We start from the raw sequence: 23,037 nt of genomic DNA, 5'->3' as shown, positions 1-23,037 counted from the left end.
TAAGTATCTGCGAGGATTGTTCAATCAAAATCTGGCCTTTTATCTCCAAATATTCACTGTAGCGATGACCAGCTATCTCCCCTTGATAAGTATTAGAAATATGTTCCCATTGCTTCTACCATAAAACAGACATGAGCACGAATCCTAACATGACTGGGTTTGACAACACAGTGTATGTGGATGCTGCAGAGAGAAAAATCCAATAACTCCTAAGGAGTCAAAGCCGAGCAGCCCCAATGTGCTTGAAATTAAAAAGAAAGGAGAAAATCACTCCAGCATTATGACCATTACACCAGCTCCTTGTAAAACAAAGAATCAACTTCAAAGAACTTTGTACAATATACATACATACAGCAGTGAGACTCCTATCTGCCTTCAGAAAGTATCATCTTGCTATGTTTCTAACTACTGAGGAATCTCACTATGGACTCCTTCTGACCCTCAAATTCAAACTCTGCCAAACTTAACCGCCTCAAAGAGAGCATTGAGAGTACTGAAAACAAAACTCTTCAAGGAAACCTTTGATCCTTAAGTACCTGCCTTGATGATGCTCCCACTTTGCCTTCTCTATTCGTTGCGTTACTATGATGTGGCCTTGAGGACATGTTGGTGCACTAGAAATCAATAGACACTGGTAAGATATCTGGAAGAGAAGGTAACTACAACAATGGGGCAACAGTTTGGTCTCTAAAGAAACTTACCAATTCATCAACATAAACTGTATTTATGGTATCTGATTCTTAACAGAAAGTGTATCGCGAGCAATATTGCAAAATCTTCATCTATGCCTTTCTTTTAAGGCTTCTTTTTGTTCGTTCCAACATTCATTGCAAAGCTCAACTCTAGTTGCTCAAATTATTTTCTTCTATTGTTTCCTCAGCAGTTTAAATATTACCCAACCATCCGTGTCTTCCTTCGTTTCTTAAACCTTTTTTAGTCCCATTGCTAGTTCATTTTGATAATACTATAAATCTGAATAAGCTCCTTAGGGGAAAATTCCAGCTTGATTTTTTTTATTTTTGCTGTGTATTTAATGGGTACTTTTTATTAGAAGAGCATTCAGCAATCTACTAATAATCTGTGCGCACAAGACACCGATCCTCCATTCTATAAACATTTTTATGAGGATCTAGTTCATCACCAATAACTTCTTTGCTTTTCAATTCATTAAATGTGAGATTACCACAGTTCCACCTTATTCTTTTTACTTCCTCCTGGTCCCGAAGATGATTTAATTCCCTCTGTAATAGGAGGCTATTTAGTTTTAATGTAAAAACTGTAACTTGCGGCAAATTATTACTTTCTGATCAATTTCCATTGCAAAGCATTTTTTTAAAATAAATATTTACCTATATATAATCACGTGGCGCTGAATAACAACGACTTCTAGAACTGGTATTCCCATTTCGTATGTGCAGAAATACCTCACCAGAACAGGATGCCTTCAAATATACACTTTGTTGGTGCTTTTGAAACATAACATTTTGACCTAAAACCCACACAGAACATGTCTGCACCAAGCATGAAACTTATTGAGTCAACTTGCCAAATGAGAAAATTAGAGCGGACTCTTAGTAGTCGTCTTTCTGGCGTCCCAGGAAGATATTCTGCCAGTTTTTCAGCTCTAAGTTTGAAATCTAACCCTCTGTGCTAAAATTACTTAATTCAACTTCTGTGTAGACTTGTTCAAAGGCTAGGCTTGTGACCACGGAATTATACCTCTTCCTGCCAAGCACTGGCAACATCGCCTCTTCTCAGGCACAGATGAAGCCCTCACAAACTCACGAAAACCACAGAAGCAGTCAGAGAATTCTCAGAGATGACACCATTTTCCGAACTTACTGTGCCATGAAGGGTTAACTTCCACTAGACATTGTCTCTACTTTGAATTAAATTTAGAACTGACTTCCTTCTGCTCAGCAGACACACCTGCCAATATTACAAAGTTCATAAAAATGACATTTCTTGACAACATTAGACTGCATTGATTTAATTGTTAGTTCCAGTTTAATAACAAGCACTGTTCCTGCTAAAGAGACACAGTCTTCTAAAGTAGGAGTGGCGCATTGCCAGAAGATCCACATTCAAGCTACTTTGTATCACCCACAAAGGATACATGGAACAGGACTACTCTTCATCAGGAATAAAATCACCTAATACATTCAAGAAAGGAATCTCCGCTTCAGATTGACACCTCATCTCAAAATCGCACCATACAAGAAAAAAAACCATAGGTAGCACATCCATCTCTGTTCAAACAGCCAAACTATGGAACTCTTTACCCCCAACCATAAGATCCACAGATAACTACCTTATCTTTAGAAGACTACTCAAGAGTTGGCTCTTCCCCACATAACTACCATACTCAAACATAACTATACTGCATATCCCTGTGAATTTAAGCATTTATTTGGACTATATCTGTGTACCTTCATATGTGTATTGCTTTGTATAATATTATGTTTATAAATATGTAATATTTGTTAGTTCTGCTTAACAAATGTACATATTACTTTTTTTTTATTTATATTTTATTATTATCCACAGTATCAGACAAAGAAAGAAGAGGACATCACTGAATACAAACACTTTGGGATTCAAAAAAATTAAAATTAAAAAAACGAGAAACAAAACAAAAATAAAAATATGGCAATTAAACATACATAAATATCCCAACATCACATTCACATATTCATGTGGTCAGAAATCGCCCCCCAAACATGCAAACCCAATTTACGTTTCCTAGTTCCCTTAAGTGAATACAGACTAAACTCCAAATTAAATATACCATAAAACCGGGCATGCCACATTTCGAAAGATGGTGCTTCAGGCTGCAGCCATGAAGAAGCTACGCATAGCCGGGCTACAGCTGTAGCCATAAAGAGTAAATGTCGATACTTAAACATAGGGCTCCCTTGCTCTAGATCTTCACCAATCCCAAGTAGCATCATAGAGGCCGAGATTTTAATTGCCACACTTAAGACCTCTGTCAAGAACTTCTCGATATGATCTATATATGGAGCCATTTTAGTATAAGAATAAAATATATGGACACTATCGAATTATCCACACCACACCGAAAACATTTACCGGTATTCCTAAACCCCCATTTCAACATCTTTGCTGGGGTGTGGTAAAGATTGAATATGGTTTTATAGTGTTGAGTCTTCAGATTTGCAGATAGAAAAGCTTCACCCGCCATGGCTATCGCCTTCTCCAAAGAAACAGTCTGTTCTCCCAAGCAATTGGGCCACTTAAAATTATATTTCTCCAGATCGTCAGTCCTAGATGTTACAATAATTTTATATAGAACCCCAATTTTTTCCTGACACCTGACAGCCTCTATAAATATGTGTGGTGTCAGTACAGTGGTCTGTTTGCCAAGGAAATCCAGAATCTGTAAAAATTTAAAAAATGGAGTCTTTGGTATATGGTATTTAGTCGCTAGATGCGAGAAGGAAGAATATAACCTCCCACCTCATAAAAGTCACCAATGTATAAAATGCATTTAGTACTCCAGATGGCTGCCATGTAATCTGAGAAAATTGATGGAAGTATTCCTGCGGCGTTGGTAGGTGTGTAAAAAGTTAACACCTCTATTTGCAAAATTTTGCGAATAGCTTTCCATACCTTAAACGCAGCCCCTAGGATTTTAAAACACGTTCTTTTGTAATAGCTACCATCTAGCTTTTTAAACAAACAGTTCTTAACCTCTGCGACCAGTACCATTTGCTATATTGAGGGGGCTTCTGCAACATTGCTCAGCTCTTCTCCTGTTAACAATATCCGCATATTAGATAGTAGACAGGCATAATATTAAAATGTAAAATCGGGGACCGACCACCCACCCCTCTCTCTTGGGAGGGTCATCAATCAATCAATCAATCACAACATTTGTAAGCGCACTACTCATCCGTGAGGGTCTCAAGGCGCTGAGGGGAGGATGGGGGAGGGGTGTTGCTACTGCTCGAATAGCCAGGTCTTGAGTAGCCTCCTGAAGGTTAGTAGGTCCTGGGTCTGCTGTAGGAGGATGGGGAGGGTATTCCAGGTTTTGGCAGTGAGTTGGGAGAATGATCTGCAGCCGGTGGTGGCTCGTCGGATGCGGGGAACGGTGGTGAGGGTGAGGTTGGGGGAGCAGAGCTGGCGGTTCGGGGCGTGGAAGGTGAGTCGTCTGTTGAGGTATGCCCGTCCAGTGTTGTGGAGTGACTTGTGTGCGTGGGTGAGGAGCTTGAAGGTGATCCTCTTGTTGACGGGAAGCCAGTGTAGGTCTCTCAGGTGGGGTGTGATGTGGCTGTGGTGAGGGATGTCGAGGATCAAGTGTGCTGAGGCGTTCTGTATGCGTTGTAGTCGTTTCAGGAGTTTGGCCGAGGCACCTGCGTAGAGAGCGTTTCCGTAGTCCAGCCTGCTGCTGACGAGGGCCTGGGTGACCGTTCTTCTTGTTTTGGTGGGGATCCACCTGTAGATCTTGCAGAGCATGCAGAGGGTGTTGAAGCAGGAGGACGAGACGGCGTTGACTTGCTTGGTCATGGAGAGTGTTAAGTTGAGGATGAACCCCAGGTTGCGTGCGTGGTCTGTGGGTGTCGGAGCTGCTCCCAGTGCGGTCGGCCACCAGGAGTCGTCCCAGGCCGAGGGGGTGGAGCCGAGGATGAGGACTTCCGTCTTGTCCGAGTTTAACGTCAGACAGCTGTTCTTCATCCACTCGGCGATGGCTTTCATTCCTTTGAGGAGGTTGGCTTTGGCGGTGAGGGGGTCTTTGGTGAGGGAGAGGATCAGCTGGGTGTTGTCGGCGTACAAGATGATGTTGAGGTCGTGCCCTCGGGCAATGTGAGCGAGCTGTGCCATGTAGACGTTGAACAATGTCGGGCTGAGGGATGATCCTTGGGGTACGCCGCAGATGATCTCGGTGGCTTCGGATCGGAAAGGGGGAGGCAGATGCTCTGGGTTCTGCCGGAGAGGAAGGAGGTGGTCCATTCCAGAGCCTTGTCTCGGATCCCTGCGTCGTGGAGGTGTGAGCATAGGGTGCTGTGACAGACAGTGTCGAAGGCGGCTGATAGGTCCAGGATGAGGGCCGCGGTCTCGCCATTGTCAAGCAGAGCCCTGATGTTGTCGGTGGTGGCTATGAGGGAAGTTTCGGTGCTGTGGTTGCTGCAGAACCCGGACTGGAATGGGTCCAGGATGCTGTTCTCTTCGAGGTAGCGGGTCAGTTGTCTGTTGACGGTCTTCTCGATGACCTTCGCCGGGAATGGGAGCAGGGAGATGGGTCGGAAGTTCTTGAGGTCCTTCGGATCAGCCTTGGGTTTTTTGAGTAAGGTGTTGATCTTGGTGTGCTTCCAGCTCTCTGGGTAGGTCGCGATCTCGAAGGAGATGTTGATGGCCTTGCGGAGATGGGGTGCGATGGTGGCGCTGGCTTTTTTGAAGATGTGGTGTGGGCATGGGTCTGACGGAGAGCCGGAGTGGATGGAGTTCATGATTTTGATGGTATCGTCGTCGTTTACGTTGGTCCCGGTGAGCATGGGATCGATGTGGGTGGTGGCCGTGAGGTCCGAGGGCTCGGTGGCTATCGGGCGGTCAGGTTGTTGAAGCTGCCGTGGATGTCTGCGATCTTGCGATGGAAGAAGGTGGCCAGGAAGTCACACAGGTCTTACGATGGTGGGATGTCGTTGGTGTTGGAACTGGGGTTGGAGAGTTCCTTCACGATGTTGAAGAGCTCTTTGCTGTTGTGCGTGTTGTTGTCTAGGCGGTCTTTGAAGGAGGCCCTTTTGGTGGATCTGATGAGGTGGTGGTGTCTGCGGATGGCGTTCTTGTGGTCTACGTGGCTGTCCGGTGTCTGTTCGCGGTGTCATTTCTTCTCTAGTTTCCGGCAGATTTGCTTGGAGGCCTGGAGGTCCGCGGTGAACCAGCTTGCTTTCTTGTTGGTGTGTCTGTTGGAGGGTTTCTTGATCGGAGCGAAACTGTTGGCGCCGTCGTCAATCCACTGTCTGAGGTTGCAGGCGTCGGTGTCGGCGTCGGTAGGGTTGGCAGGAGAGCTTTGGGCGAGGGTGGTGTTAGCTGGTCTTCGGTGACTCTGCTCCAGCAGCGGCGGGGGATCTGTTGAGTGCGGAGGTGCGTGGAGGGTTTCCGGGAGGTGAAGTGGATGCAGCGATGGTCGGTCCAGTGGAGTTCAGTGGTGTGGCTGAAGGAGATGTGGGAGCTTGCGGAGAAGATGGGGTCAAGCGTGTGGCCGGCGGAGTGGGTGGGTGTTGTGACGAGCTGTCTGAGTCCGAGGTTGGCGAGATTGTCAATCAGGGTGGTGGAGTAGGTGTTGTTGTTGTTCTTGAGGTGGATGTTCAGGTCCCTAAGGAGGAGGATGTAGACTGTGGAGGCAAGGGCGTGCATACTGACAAAGTCGGCGATGGAGTCGCTAAACTGTGGCCGTGGTCCAGGTGGTCTGTAGATGAGGGTTCCTCTGAGGGTGGTGTTGGGATTAGTGTGGATCTGGAAGTACTGGTGCTGAGGGTGTCGTTGGTGCTGGTCGAGACTCTGAGGGTGTTCCTGTGGACTATGGCGATTCCTCCTCTTGTTCCGTTGGTGCGGTCCCTGCGGGTAATCTTGTAGCCATCAGGGATGGCTATGGCGATGTCGGGTGCCGAGGAGGGGTTCATCCAGGTCTCCGTCAGGAAGGCGACATCTGGGGAGGTGGAGTCGCGTTCAATGGAGTGTTTGAGGGTGGAGCGGGTGTTGAGTAAAATGCATCTGAGGTGGTTGCGTCCTTTCTCGGTGGATGATTTGGTGGCTCAGAGGCTGGTGAAGCTGCAGCTCCGGCAGGAGAAGGGTCCTTGGGTGCGCTTCGGGGCGGCCAGGAAGCAGGTGTGTGATCGTCTGTTGTTAAGTGCATGGAGGGTGCTGGCATCGTAGCGGAGACGGGCATCGTGGCATTCACGGGGGCCAGGTGTTCTGGCGCTAGGCGCGGTCCAGGCGCGGCCACCATAAGAAGGGGAGGTGGGAGGGAGGAGCAGCTGGGAGGGAGGAGCGAACGAATGGGCGGGCGGGGCCGCAGCGGCAGGAAAAAAATGGGTGAAGGGTACAGAAGGCAAAAGGGAGCATAGCAAAATTGGGGAAGGAGAAATAAGCAACACAACCAGAGAACCAATACAATACAAAATAAGGCAACAAATAACAGAACCAGAGAAACAATACAATAAGACACCTACGAAGGAGGGCCTCGAACTCCTGACAGCAGCGGCAGCTGGGGCTCAAGGACAGGGACACACAGGTGGTGCTGTGCGGCGTAGGGAGCGACCTGCCTGGAAGGGTCATGGGTCATAAATCGTGAAGCTCTCCGAGGTTTCCCCGGAGCCCAGAAAAATTTAGCACACAATGCCTGTAAGTGTTGTAGTTGGCCGCGAGATACTTCCAGAGGGACTGATCTAAATAAATACAACACCTTGGGGAGTATATTCATTTTAAGAATGTTAGCTCTACCAACCAACTTGAGAGACAAGCACTCCCATCTTTCTAGAGATTGTTTTACATAACCTATATTAGCTCCCCAGTTGACCGCGACCAAGTCTGTTAGGCATGCACGGATCTTAATCCCTAAATACGTAGCATCCCTAACCACTCTGGAGTCGTTAGCCACAATATTATTTGTACACAGGATCTGAGTTTTCAAAATATTCAGCTTATACCCCGAGATACCTCCAAACTCATGAGCCAGACGTTCCACTTCGGGCATAGCTGTGACAGGGTCTGATGTAACAATGGCTATGTCATCAGCATATGCGAGGACAGAATAGTGATCTCCCTGCACACTGAATGGCTTGATCAAGGTACTCTTTTCCAGCATATTCACAAAAGGGTTAATATACAGGGCAAACAACAAGGGGGAACAGGGACGCCCCTGTCGTGTACCTCTAGATATTTTTATAGGCTCCGACACTAACCCCATAGAACAAATCCTAGCCAGAGGAGATCGATATAATACCTGTATAGCCTGGATAAACCCCTGGCCAAACCCCATCCAATACAATATTGCCCAAAGAAAGTCCCAAGCGACACGATCTAACGCCTTTTCGGCGTCGAGTAAAATCAACCCCAAATGTACATATTACTTATGGTTATATTATTCTATGTTTAATATGTATATAGGTCACTGTATAAATAAGTAAATCTTCATCCTCACCATTTACCTACAATTGCTTCACTACTGAATTACAATATTTTTATAAAAACAAATACATTAACTTAAAGTACAGCAACACTTGAAAGTCTGAGCTTATTAAACACAACTTAAATCTACATATATATCATTCCTTACACATATATACCTTCCATGTACTTATGTATCTTTATATGTATTACTTTAATTATCATACAGCATATCCAATGCACTACCCTATATCTCAACCTATACCTCTCTCAATATATCCTCTACCTCCACTCTCTGACTCATTCCAAACCTCATTCTACTACTCTCTCCAATGAACTACCCTAGGTCTCACCCTATGCCTCACAATATTTTCTTTACCTATACTCTCTGACTCATCCCAAGCCCCATTCTACTACTATGATCTCCAAAATAACCCTTTCTAGACTCTTCCCTCATTACCCCATTTCATACCTCTTTTACTATTCAGATCTCCCAAACAAGCCTTTCAAAATACTTTCCTCTGACTCTTCCCCCCACTGCCCCTTTACTCATCCCAAACCTCCCCTTCCTGCTATGAGCTCCAGAAAAACAATTTCTAGATCCTTCCCTCTACTATCTCTCCACTATCCTTTTCAATCCATCTAAGAGACTAACCTGTCCACCGCTCAAATTAATATTCACTAATCCTGTTTGGGTTCCGCAGCAGCGTGCTACCTGTCAAAAAGCACGTATACACCTCATCAGGAGTGGCAAGCGCTATATATATGCAAACCCTTCCCTCTTTTATCCCATGTCAATCCAAATTACAAACTCACAGGTCCACCGCTCAAATTAATTTTGTATCTCATTATACTAATCAACACTAATCCTCTTTGGGTTCCGCAGTAGCGTGCTACTCGCCGAAAAAAGTTTTGACCCCTCGTCTGGAGTAGTAAGCGCCTTATAAATGCAATTACAATTACTACTAAACTCCAGCGGTTTGCCCATGAAAGGGAAGAGAGACTTTCATATTTTAAAAAACAGCAGAAAACTAAATACGATTTGAAATATGCACCCTGTCAAACGACCCCAGCCTTTACTTGGTCGACCTCTTCCCCAACAGCGTCTGAGGAGGCACAAAAATCGATGCGATCTGTGAATTCAATCCCCGCCCCTGCTAAGCACCGCATCACCCACGTGCCTTCTCCTTGTGTTCGGCAAATAGTTCTTTGTGCCACTAAAAGGCAGCTAAAACTTCACCTGATGGTTATTACAATCTGCACAAATAACTAAACATGTAGCTCTCTGGCTAACATCCGTACCAGTGGGCACTGTTTCCTATTTTAGAAGAATTGTGCTGCCTTGATGTGAAACCAATACTTGAATTAAACACTTGATTTGAGAGAGCATTTTCATCAAACAGTGACAAAGCCAATAGATCAGGCTTTATTACAATGAAAAGCTTCAGTGAGATGCGTGCAAAGATGTGGGTTGAAAGAAGTTTTATACGGCTTAGATCTGAAGAGGGTACTTTAATTTGCTGGTAGTCTTAAGAGAGGCGATAAAAGATAGAGTAGCCATCGGGTCTGAGAATGTAAAGTGCACACTGGTAGGGGTGTGATGAGTTACCTACTCTTCTCAGGAGGCTGCTGAACTTTTACTGTGACACTTACTACAAAGAAAACACAAAAATATACTTTTAGCTAGTGGCATAGCTAGACATTTTGCCGCCCGTGGCGGTCCCTGCGGTGGCCATCCCTCGGTGGGCGTATGTAAGTGGCGGGGGTGCTGGCGATTCCTGTGTCGGCAGCCCAGCGATGGCTGCAGCTGAGAGGGGCAGGTGGGTGTTTCCTGTGGCGGCCGTCCCGGGACACCTGCAGCAAAAAGGGGGGGGGGGGCTTGTTGTGCCACTGCTTTTAGCGGTACAGAACCGACACTTGTATGTATGCATGAATTGGTATTTATATAAACTCAACCTAGCTTACATAGGGTGTAGGAAGTCTATCTATAATATCATATAGGTCAAGTGGGAATTACACAAATGTATTTCACATTCTATGCCATAGTTCAATGAATTCTTTGCAACATTAACTATTGAACTATGACCGCTCAATACGCATGAACTTCCACCAACCAACCAGAAATCTCTGCTCCGCGCACCTCGCCTTAGCACAGACACCACGTATCTGCCTTTGCCCATCCAGAGGACGCTCCTTCTCCCACCTCGCAGCCAGAGCCTGGATCACCGTCCCCCTCCACCTCCGCACTGCACCCTCGCTGACCCACTTCAGAAAGGAACTCAAGACCTGGCTCTTGAACTGATCCCTGCAGCACAGCGGCTGGATGCACTCCAGGGTGATTCGCTTTGCTCTACAAGTACGAAATAGTTGATTGATTGAATACTAATATTCAATACAATTCCAACATCTTTTGGGATCTAGGAATGAATGGGTAGAGGACCAAATACACAGTTGGGATCCTTGAGCCTGAAAGTCAGTGCATTAACTATGTTGTTATGATACCATCTTGTAACATAGTTTGCCAATAGGCTAGCTCTACTTTTCCTATGCTGGTGGAGAGAGATTGACTTGAGTCATGGTATTTAAATTATTTTGTCCAAGACTGTGCACATATTATTAAAGACCAAAAAGAATCAGACTTAAGGCAAAGATATTCCATTGAAAGTTAGTGTACTCAATGAAAACATGCCATGCAGCCAAGTGGGGAAAATGAAAATAATGATGTGGTGAGTGTTAGATGAGGAGCACTGGCAGAGCTGATTGTGCTTTCCAGCACTGGTATAGAAGGGAGTGTTGATGTTCAGTGGCGACAATGTACACATTATACAATACATGAATTGAGTGGATTTTTCAAAGCAGTAAGGAGATGCATTGGTAAAACGATGTGTTGGTCCTAATACTTAATCAGCGCAGATTACTGCAAGTAAGCAAAAAAATAGAGTGAGAGATAAGTGTGTGGTCCCAATCCTATCAAGCATTGGCAAAGCCAGTGGGTCTCACCTTTGGGACCTATTGGCTTTACCAATGGATTTTAGCCATGCTGAACAGGGATGCTGTGCAGTATCACTAAAGAATTGGTTTTAAAACCAAACTTTGTCTTACGCAGGAGGTTGCGTTATTTAGCAGGTAAGCGCACCCCGCATGCTCATGTCTACAAAATGACACACAGGCACTTTTTTTAAATGATTATATCTAGTTACTGATCCGAGTACATCGGGAGACAGAGCAACACTGAGACGGGGGCACAGAAGCACATGCCAAGATTGATTAACAGTGGCGGGGGGAACAACTCCCAGCAAGACAGAGCAACAGACGGGTGGGAGAAGAAGACAAGAATAAAATGAAAAAAGTAGCACCAAAAAAATCGAGAAGTGCAAGAAATAGTAATGCTTTCATACACCAGTTGAACACATGCGCTGTCTTAGGCGAGCCCTCAATGCGGAATGCTGCTCTTTCCAGCACTTAGTTAAATTAGTCTAAATGCCAAGCCAGTTCCAATTGCAGGGGGGCTGGAAGCTATGATCGAGAAAAATTGGAGTTCTGCGCGAGTCCAAGCACTGTGATCTCGGGAGGTACTATAAACCTTAGTAGTGGGGCATTGACATAGCCTGACATGGGTTCCATTATTGGAGTTGTGGGAGAAGGAAAGTGAGACAGATCAGGATTGCCACATACAGGTAGAAATGTTTCTGTGTTTCAGGAGGTATTCTAGCATTTGTATAACAGTGTTACATTGTTGATGCAGAGAAAGAATTCAGACAAAATCCATACATAATTGTTAGCATAGACGCTTAAAGTGGGTATTTAACTAGAGACAAAGCATTAGGTTTTAAAGGAATTGAACATACCTAGATCGAAGTCTGATTGGCCTCCGTTTTCCAGAGCTGAATGTAACTCCGAGCTCTCGCAAAGATAGGTTTTGAGGTTTGTCATTGTTTGTCGAATTTCCTGTAGCATTTCAGTGCTGTTGAGATGCTGGCTGGGTCCCTTCAACATGTGGGAGAGGAAGCTCTGCAACATTTTCCCAAAGGATGATGATGGGTCATGGGACAAATCTATAACCCTGTTGGTGATCCTCTTATGCAGGGGGAGTAGGTTCGCAAAGGCACTGCTCACAACCATTAAACTGTGACGCACTTTGTCAGTGATGGTGGCAGAATGGCGCTTCTTGCGGGGTGATGGTAGTGCATTTTGGCTGTCCCCTTCATCCTCGACACTGCTGCAAGATAGGGAGTCCAGCTCAGGTATTGGTGGGAGGAGGAAGCTATCACCAGAAATAAGGGATGATTCAGACCGTGATTTCATCAGTTTCCAGTTGACAAGGTGACCCTCTTCAATCCACGTGGCCCTATGACGAGACAGGAAGGAGCCTTTCTCTGGCTCGCCATCCTCAGAGTCTTGTTTTGGAAACCATGCCCCCCTGGCCAATTCTCCCTGTCCTGTGACCTCAGAATCCATCTGCATAGACTCACACTGAGCAAGGTGGTGCTGAAGATTCTTCCTTCTCAAATTGTCTGAAACTGGACTCTGTCTGTCTTCTGCTCCTGTTTGGGGTGAAGTATGATATATGAAAAAGAAGAAATGTGTCAAAAGGAGACATTCACCATGCAGTAACCAGTTACACCTTCTCAAACTCTTGAATGAAGATCCCCTACAATTCTTACCCGACATGACCTTGACAACTGATGTTACCCTATTAATCTGCCCTTGCTACTCAACTTTACTGATGCCTGTCACCAAACCAAACTTCAAACTGAATTGTCAACTCATGTCTTCATGCAAATGTGATCCTAATCATCTTTATAAACTAAGGTAGGGTCCCTCACCTGACAGACCTCACCTTACAATGTGATGCCCTTCTTTAAATTGTACTTTATCTAATTGTCTTAAATAATACTCTTAGTGAAGATTGAAGCTCATTTTATAAATTGCATGTTTTCTGCCAACCTGACATTACCCTGCTTTTCAACCTCACAAATTTCCCAAATGTATCCCTTAACTCTTTTAAAAAGTGAGCAGTGGCAACCAAAACTCTTCTTCCAAGTGTTGGACCCCACCATAACTTGCACCCTCAATTTATGTTTAACTTCACCTCTAAATTGACTCCTCAAATTAGAATTAGTTCTTGCCTTAACTCTTATTTTCAACAAATCCCCAACTCTTGTGTTAACTTATCTTCTCAACCTCACACCATCTTCCATCTTACTTTTCATCTCTGCTGAGCCGAAGTTTCATTCCAAACTCTTCTTCTCAATTTGGAACCAAGCCAAGTTCATACTCAGTTTCTGACTTAGGGCAAATCCCATTTATACATGACCACATCTTGGGAGTAATGTCCATCCTATCTCTTCTTCTCAACTATCCATTTAAACTGATACTCAGACTAGCTCACCTCCTGGATTTAAGACCAACTCTAATTCTAACTCACCATCTCAATGTACAGCCAACTCCAACTTCAATTCAAATCCTCTTGTCACAATAATACCCCATCCAGTTCACCTCATCAAATGCCGCCCAGCCCCAGTTTTAACTCATCTCTGTGACTTAGGTTCAAGGTACTTACATATTGACAGCTTCAGCAATATAGGATAACTTCCCATTCTAAGCCAGCTTCCTTACCATAGCACCTGCTACGTCTTTGCATGGCTATGAAGGCTAAGTCACACTCCACCAGCTTAACATTGTCTGGGGTTTTCCTGTGTTTTCTATCAAAGGGCAATACCTGAGTAAACTAGTTAAACTTCATGATTTCTGCTAATTTTCAAATGCAGTGTCTAGGCTGTGATTGCTAGTGGCTGTGCATAAATTGTCCTTTTATTATCTGTACCAGGAAAGGGGTAGTCAACTGACCCATCCCTGTAATGTTTGTGCAATTCACCCATGACTGGTGTCTGTACTTTCTCCTGGTACTTTACTTGTAAACTGTTTACTGACAGGACCCTCCTCAGAAGGCCACTGCAGCTTCCTGGACAGTTCCTGACCCCCTAGCCTTTACATCACTGATGACATATGTGTCTTTCTGTAAAATAAATATTTGTAATATATGTATAGCTAAAGATTAATGGAAGAATAAATGGGTAAATAAGTGTCTAAATACAGTGATGTAATATCTGACGTCATCAGCAGTCGATTGCGGTCGCGTGAGTTATAGTTGACTGCACTAACTATAACGGGGCAATTTCATTGGTTTTGTACGAGTGAAATGTCCAGCTAACTATAACATGTGTGAAACCTATGGTTTTTTAAGTGAATTTGCAAGGTTTTTTAAATGCTAATTCCTAACTATAACGTGTGTGAAACCTATGGTTTTTTCAGTGAATATATATATATATATATATATTCACCGCCAGCCAGTAGATAGTTATAGTTAGAACCGTGTTTCCATAGGAAATCCGCAACATTCTATTTGGAATAACTTTGGCGCCGATTGACGAATCCTCGCAAAATTTTCAAAATAGGTGGGGCGCTCTGCACCGCTCCTTCCCTGAAAGTCTCGGAGGGGATTCGTCAAGCGGGGGCTGAGAAAAAGGGGGGGTCCCAAAACGCATTTTCCCCATGCATTTTTCCATAGGACCTTTAGGCCAAGCTACAGCCTGAACGGCTGAACAGAATTACTTGAAATTTGGCAGAGAGGTAGTCCTCAGGTCAGGGATGTGCCTTTTGCAGGTCTGGTGTAAATCTGTTCAGTATTTCCTGAGAAAATAGCATTTAAATCAATATATATATCTATAGGCATGCTCCGTGCGCGTACGGTAAAACTTACCGTACACGCACGCTGCCGTGCGCGAGCGCGATTCTCACTGGTTGTTAGATCTTAGTAAACATTCGAATCGGTCGAAACCAGGAAGTGTCGGCCGCCATTTTGTCTCTCGCAGTCTGAGGGGGTGAAAAACAAAGGTGGAGAACGTGAAAAGGGGGCAGGGTGGACAGTTCCTGACCCCCTAGCCTTTGTCAGGGGGTCCCAGAAGGACCCCCAAGGGCCAAAATATCTTTTAATATTTTTACGAAAAATCGCGGAGTACGCGTAGCGTGCGCGTACGGTAGAAACGGAAAAATTCCGCTAACTGCGTAACGTGGGCGCGCGGGGCGCGAAGCGCACCGCGTGCCCACAGCGCGCGCACAGTGCGCGAAGCGCGCGGTGCGCGTACGGTGCGCGCACGGTGAAAAACTTTTTTAAAAAAATAAATACATAACTTAGCATTTAAAAAAACCGTACAAATTCACTGAAAAAACCATAGGTTTCACACATGTTATAGTTAGGAATTAGCATTTAAAAAACCTTGCAAATTCACTTAAAAAACCATAGGTTTCACACATGTTATAGTTAGCTGGACATTTCATTCGTGAAAAACCATTGAAATTCCCCCGTTATAGTTAGTGCAGGCAACTATAACTCACGTGACCGCAATCCTCTGCTGATGACGTCAGATATTACATCACTGATGACATATGTGTCTTTCTGAAAAAAAAAAAATTGTAATATATGTATAGCTAAAAATTAATGGAAGAAGACATGGGTAAATAAGTGTCTAAATACAGTGATGTAATATCTGACGTCATCAGCAGAGGATTGCGGTTGCGTGAGTTATATATATATATTATCTACTGGCGGTCGCCAGTAGATAGTTATAGTTACAACCTAGTTTCCATAGGAAATCTCAAAATTCTATTTTGAATAACTTTGGCGCCGGTTGACGAATCCTCGCGAAATTTTCAAAACAAATGGGGCGCTCCGTTCAGCTCCTACCCTGAAAGTCTCGGGGTGATTCGTCAAGCGGGGGCCGAGAAAAAGGGGGGGTCCCAAAACGCGTTTTCCCCATGCATTTTTCCATAGGACCTTTAGTCGAAGGTACAGCCCGAACGGCTGAACAGAATTACGTGGAATTTGGCAAAGAGGTAGTCCTCAGGTCAGGCATGTGCCTTTTGCATATATGGTGTAAATCCGTTCAGTAGTTCCTGTGAAAATCAAAAGTAAAATCATATACATATCTGGGCGGAGCCTAACCACACATCTCATTGTGAGATCTGATTGGCTGTCAGCACTTCATCCAAGAAGTGTTGGCAGCCATCTTGGGAGCAATATACATGATAACACCTCATTAAAAAGCATTGCAGTTAATAGAAGGTTTTAAGACTTTAGTTACATTATAAATCATTTATTGATGGTACCATACTCATTTTAGGAATTGTGGTCTGTTCTAAGGTGATTTTACCATGTGAAAAAGCCTTCTGCTGGGATATCATGAATCATGTTTGAGAGAAAACTATTTTCACATGCTTTTCCCACAGAGGTTTGGAAGGTGATCTATAAGCTAAACTGAGAGCATATTTTCTGTAAATTCACATTATCTTTCTCAGTCATGTGAGAATGAAGTCTGACATTCTCAGTAAAACATGTACATCCAACAAGGGCAGAGACTGTCAGTTGATTCCTTTGTGTTCTACTGCAGCTTCCCAGAGTGTTCCAAAGAACAACTAGAGCGCTAACAGTCTTACTTATGACAAAGGTATGGCACATCTGAAGCCATCTTGATTGGAATAAAGTGGTAACATTTAAAACATTTAATTTAAAAAGGAACAAAATGAGAGGGTTCATTTTGCCATAGAATGTATGATTAGTGCTGCAGAAAGAAAGATTAGGGCACATTTTGAGTGACTTCTCAAATCCTCTTCTATTTAATTAAAGAATTCTGACATGCAGACTGAAACATGCACTTTCAATACCAGCAGCAGACTTCCCTGGTGAGCAGTAGCTTTACTACAGTGATCTAATGAGCGACTAGAGTGCTAACATTCTGAATTTATGGCAAATGTGTGACACATCTGAATGCCTTCTTCATTGAATCAAAGTAAAAAACTGACTGTATGCCTACTGAGGAGACTGCAGTAAATGAGGAAATTAGGAATCTTCATAACAAGGTTCCCAAGATGGCCACCAGAGACAAAAGAGCCCAAATGTAGCACAAATATCACCGAGATGTAGCCCAAGTATAGCCCAATGACAGAAATCCCAGAGTGTTTTAAAGAACAACTAGAGCGCTAACAGTCTTACTTATGACAAAGGTATGGCACACCTGAAGCCATCTTGATTGAAATCAAATAGGTAACATTTAAAACATTTAATTTGCAAAGGAACAAAATGAGGGGGTTCATTTTGCCATAGAAATTATGATTAGTGCTGCAGAAAGAAAACTTAGGGCACATTTTGACTTCTCAAATCCTCTTCTATTTCATTAAAAAGTTCTGACATGCAGACTGAAACATGCACTTTGAATACCAGCAGCAGACTTCCATGGTGAGCAGTAGCTTTGCTACAGTGATCTAATGAGTAACTAGAGTGCTACCATTCAGAATGTATGGCAAATGTGTCACATCTGAATGCCTTCTTGATGGAACCAAAGTAAACAAGCATTGAAAATGCAATAGGTCTCGCCCTCGTTTAAGTTAAAGCAATTCTGTTTATAATTAGGTGGCTTTTTAGCTTTGCTTTTATTAGTGTTTTTCAAAATTTCATATACATACCATGCATATGTATGCATATATGTATATGTATATGTTTGCATGAATTTATATTTATATAGATATGCAGATTCTATGTTTATATATGTATATATATACACATACATATATAAATTCATATGCATATATATGCATATATATATGTGCATATGTGTGCATGTACAGAGAGGTAGAGAGGTAGAGGTGTATAGGTAGAGGTGTAGAGGTAGAGAGGTAGAGGTAGAGAGGTAGAGAGTAGTAGAGAGAGAGGTAGAGAGTAGAGAGCGAGTAATAGAGTAGAGAGTGAGTAGTAGATAGTAGTAGAGAGTAGTAGAGAAAGTATCAGAGAGTGAGTAGTAGAGAGTAGTAGAGTGAGTAGTAGAGAGTGAGTATTAGAGAGAGAGTAGTAGAGAGTGAGTAGTAGAGTGAGTAGTAGAAAGTAGTAGAGAGTAGTAGAGAGTGAGTAGTAGAGAGTAGTAGAGAGTGAGTAGTAGAGAGTGAGTAGTAGAGCGTAGTAGAGAGTGAGTAGAAGAGTGAGTAGTAGAGAGTAGTAGAGAGAGAGTAGTAGAGAGTGAGTAGTAGAGAGTGAGTAGTAGAGAGTGGTAGAGAGTGAGTAGCAGAGTGAGTAGTTGAGAGTAGTAGAGAGAGTAGTAGAGAGTGAGTAGTAGAGAGTAGTAGAGAGTGAGTAGTAGAGAGTGGTAGAGAGAGTAGTAGAGAGTGAGTAGTAGAGAGTAGTAGAGAGTGAGTAGTAGAGAGAGAGTAGTAGATAGTAGTAGAGTAGTAGAGCGTGAGTAGTAGAGAGTGAGTAGTAGAGAGTAGTGGAGTAGTAGAGAGTGAGTAGTAGAGAGTAGTAGAGAGTGAGTATTAGAGTGAGTACTAGAGAGTAGTAGAGAGCGAGTAGCAGAGAGCAAGTAGTAGAGAGTGTGTAGTAGAGAGAGTAGTAGAGAGTGAGAAGTAGAGAGAGTAGTAGAGAGTGAGTAGTAGAGTGAGTAGTAGAGAGTAGTTGAGAGTGAGTAGTAGAGAATCAGTAGTGGAGAGTGAGCAGTAGAGAGTAGTAGAGAGTGAGTAGTAGAGAGTGAGTAGTACAGAGTGAGTAGTAGAGAGTAGTACAGAGTGAGTAGTAGAGAGTAGTAGAGAGTGAGTAGTAGAGAGTGAGTAGTAGAGAGAGAGTAGTAGAGAGTGAGTAGTAGAGTAGTAGAGAGTGAGTGGTAGGGAGTAGGATAAAGTAGTAGAGTGAGTAGTAGAGAATAGTAGAGAGTGAGTAGTAGAGCGAGTAGTAGAGAGTAGTAGAGTAGTAGAGAGTGAGTAGTAGAGCGAGTAGTAGAGAGTAGTAGAGTAGTAGAGAGTGAGTAGTAGACAGTGAGTAGCAGAGAGAGTAGTAGAGAGTAGTAGAGAGTGAGTAGTAGAGAGTGAGTAGTAGAGAGTAGTAGAGAACGAGTAGTAGAGAGTGAGTAGTGGAGAGTGAGTAGTACAGAGCGAGTAGTACAGAGCGAGTAGTAGAGAGTGAATAGTAGAGAGTGAGTAGTAGAGAGAGAGTAGTAGAGAGTGAGTAGTAGAGCGTAGTAGAGTGAGTAGTAGAGAGTGAGTAGTAGAGAGTAGTAGAGAGTAGTAGAGAGTGAGTAGTAGAGAGAGAGTAGTAGAGAGTGAGTGCTAGAGAGCAGCAGAGAGTAGTAGAGTGAGTAGTAGAGAGTAGTAGAGAGTGAATAGTAGAGAGTAGTAGTAGAGAGTAGTAGAGAGTGAGTAGTAGAGAGTGAGTAGTAGAGAGTAGTAGCGAGTGAGTAGTAGAGAGTGAGTAGTAGAGTAGTAGAGAGTGAGTAGTTGAGAGTGAGTAGTAGAGAGTGAGTAGTATAGAGTAGTAGAGAGTGAGTAGTAGAGAGTAGTAGAGAGTGAGTAGTAGAGAGTGAGTAGTAGAGAGAGAGTAGTAGAGAGTAGTAGAGAGTCAGTAGTAGAGTAGCAGAGAGTAGGCAGTCAGTGTCAGTCAATGTCAATCAATGTCAGTCAGTCAGTGTCAGTCAGTCTGTCAGTGTCAGTCAATCAGTGTCAGTCAGTCAATCAGTGTCAGTCAGTCAGTGTCAGCTAGAGCAGCTCTGCTGACCTGGTTCTCTGGCTCTAAAGCAGCTCTGCTGACCTGGTTCTCTCTCTCTAAAGCAGCTCTGCTGGCCTGGTTTCTCTGGCTCTACAGCAGGTCTGCTTACCTGGTTCTCTGGCTCTAGAGCAGCTCTACTGACCTAGTTCTTATGCTACAGAGCAGCTCTGCTGATCTAGTTCTCTGGCTCTACAACAGCTCTGCAGACCTGGTTCTCTGGCTCTAAAGCAGCTCCGTTGACCCAGTTCTATGGCTCTGAAGCAGTTCTGCTGACATGGTTCTCTGGCTCTATAGAAGCTCTGCTGACCTGGTTCTCTCCCTCTAAAGCAGCTCTACTGACCTGTTTTCTCTGGCTCTGCAGCAGCTCTGCTGACCTGGTTCTCTGGCTCTAAAGCAGCTCTGCTGACCTGGTTCTATGGCGGCTCTAAAGCAGCTCTGCTGATTTGGTTCTCTGGCTCTTGAGTAGCTCTGCTGACCTGGTTCTCTGGCTCTAAAGCAGCTCTGCTAACCTGGTTCTCTGGCTCTAAAGCAGCTCTGCTGGCCTGGTTCTCTGGCTCTAAAGCAGCTCTGCTGACCTGGTTCTCTCCCTCTAAAGCAGCTCTGCTGACCTGGTTTCTCTGGCTCTACAGCAGCACTGCTGACCTGGTTCTCTGACTCTAGAGCAGCTCTGCTGACCTAGTTCTTAGGCTCTAGAGCAGCTCTGCTGACCTGGTCCTCTGGCTCTACAGCAGCTCTGCTGACCTGGTTTTCTGCACTCACGACGCACGCACCCGACTTCGCGAAAATATATTTAAAAATAATATAAGTTTCTTATAAGTACAAATATATTATTTTGATGAATATCTTACCTAATCTCTTGCCTTAATATGTATATTAAAGACACATACATTCCATTTTGGAACATAATTTTTTTTGCGGGAGTCACGCACCCAGCGCGCCCCAGCACGTATATGATGTCACGCGGGACCCGCAAGCGCGCAAACATCTTGTACCGTAATGCGCATGTGTCGTGAATGCGTGGGAGCAGGAGTCGCAGACTGGTCGCATACCAATCGCGCATATCACGTGATATTAAATGTATATGATGTAACTAAACAACACGCAGCCGTCGCACACCATACGCGGATCCTTCATGACTTTTCTAAATTGGCGGCTAGAATGCGCGCACCCACCGTGATGTGTACACTTTGAGTGCGCGACTGCGAATTTTTTTTTATTTTTTTTAAAGAAAATGATATAAATATATTAAAATAAAAAATGAAAACAAGAAAATTAATCAATATTTCAGTTTTAATTAAAAAATGTTTTTTGCAATTTTCAGAAAAATATATGTTATTTAATGAATAAAATATTTATAAATAAACAGTTAAAAAACTGTAGAAAATCAGTACAAAAAAATAGATATAACTACTATCACACTTAAAAGTTAGCATTTAAAAAACCTTTGAAATTCACTGAAAAAAACATAGGTTTCAGAGACATTATAGTTAGAAATTAGCATTTAAAAAACCTTAGAAATTCACAGAAAAAACCATAGGTTTCAGGGGTGTTATAGTTAGCTGCCCATTTCACTCGTGCAAAACCATAGAAATTCCTCCGTTATAGTTAGTTCTGCTAACTATAACTCACGCACCCACAATGCACTGCTGATGATGTCACATATTGCATCATTCATGACATGGTCAGTGACATCACTGATGACATCACTGATGACATCTCAAATGACATCACTGATGACATCATCCACTTGACAATCCGATACACCACATCATACATTATTATAACCTTTCATCACTCACTGTAAAATACAGAGTACCATATTTGAAACCATTGACACACCAATACCAGTTACTACATAGCCACTCACTGATTCCTAAGTCTACACACACAACTACCCATTCAACAACAGAATCATCTATACATGCAGTCATTAATTAATAGAACACTATCAAATGCACTTATACACATATATAGACATTGACACATCAGCAGTCATCTTAGTCGGTTATGCAGTCATCCTACTCACTCATGAAAAAAATGTATCGCACTTAAATTTACTCACTTACACAATTATCCAATGACACCTCATTTATTCAAACACATAGTAACTCATCGTTGATATGTTAAAAAAGCACCATTACAATTATACACTCATTCATATATTTACTCTCACAATCACTGACTCTTACACAAACTTATTTATATACACCAACTCTCACATACAATGCCTTTTATTTTTTTACTTTGTTGAAGATGTACAACTAAACATATATTCGCTCACCAACACACAAATAACTCAGTCATCCAAACAACTGTTTCCACATGCACTCTTAAACCCATACACCTAGTCAATCAACCATTCACACATCTATGCATAGAGTTACACACACCCCATCCAACCACACACAAACTCAGTGTCCCATACAAATACTCACCCAACTAATCAATAACTAATATACACACTCATGTAGTTAGTGACCAACTGAGGCAGCATGTTATACAACAACAGAGACAGTGCTGCACACATTCACATAGTTTCGTTACTAATCCATGTATTAAGTGAGACACTTTTAATTACTCACTTAAAAAGACAGTCAGACAGCTACTAAATCCTCCATCCAGACAGTTATATATCCACTCAATCTTCAATACAGATTGGTATATATATAATACATATTTAAATTTCAAACTAAACCACATTCAGTGGATGATGTCATCAGTGATGTCATCAGTGATGTCATTTGAGATGTCATCAGTGATGTCATCAGTGATGTCACGGACCATGTCATGAATGATGCAATATGTGACATCATCAGCAGTGCATTGCCGGCGCGTGAGTTATAGTTAGCAGAACTAACTATAACGGAGGAATTTCTATGGTTTTGTACGAGTGAAATGGGCAGCTAACTATAACACCCCTGAAACCTATGGTTTTTTCTGTGAATATATATATATATATGTATATGTATATATATATGTATATGTTGTACTCCTTCACAGTGAAATATCCAATTCATTCACGATGTCGAGGTAAAGGAGTGCCCTGGATCATTATTTCCGTGTACGAACATTACCACGTGTTCCACAGGCGGAATTCTGCCACCGGCGAATCAGTGGAAGTGACCAGCAACTTGTGGACAGCTGAAGGATTTCACTCTGCATTCCCACTGATGATTCAGGTACCCCATGACAACCTTGTTGTCCGTCTCGACCTGCACATGATGATTTGACAAATGTGGGCCAAAAGCCAAGAGATCCAAATGAACAGCTTTCAGCTCCTGGTAGTTGGAAGAATAAGCTGACTGAACTTTTGACTACTTCCCCTG

At 43.2% G+C, this 23,037-nt stretch overlaps 1 protein-coding gene across 2 annotated transcripts in view; it reads right to left on the bottom strand.

The window, feature by feature from the left end:
• The window catches only part of RINL (Ras and Rab interactor like), a 125,367-nt gene that overhangs the window by 86,259 nt on the left and 16,071 nt on the right, over window positions 1-23,037 (bottom strand). For both annotated transcript variants that reach the window (XM_085625001.1, XM_085625002.1), the window contains exon 3: window positions 11,976-12,671. In XM_085625001.1, coding sequence (XP_085481127.1) covers window positions 11,976-12,671 — 696 coding nt within the window. The remainder of the gene's footprint in view (window positions 1-11,975; window positions 12,672-23,037) is intronic.

The sequence above is a fragment of the Triturus cristatus genome, chromosome 9 (genome assembly GCF_964204655.1).
Source record: "Triturus cristatus chromosome 9, aTriCri1.1, whole genome shotgun sequence".
Taxonomy (NCBI): domain Eukaryota; kingdom Metazoa; phylum Chordata; class Amphibia; order Caudata; family Salamandridae; genus Triturus; species Triturus cristatus.
This window is presented reverse-complemented; position numbering and strand designations above follow the sequence as displayed.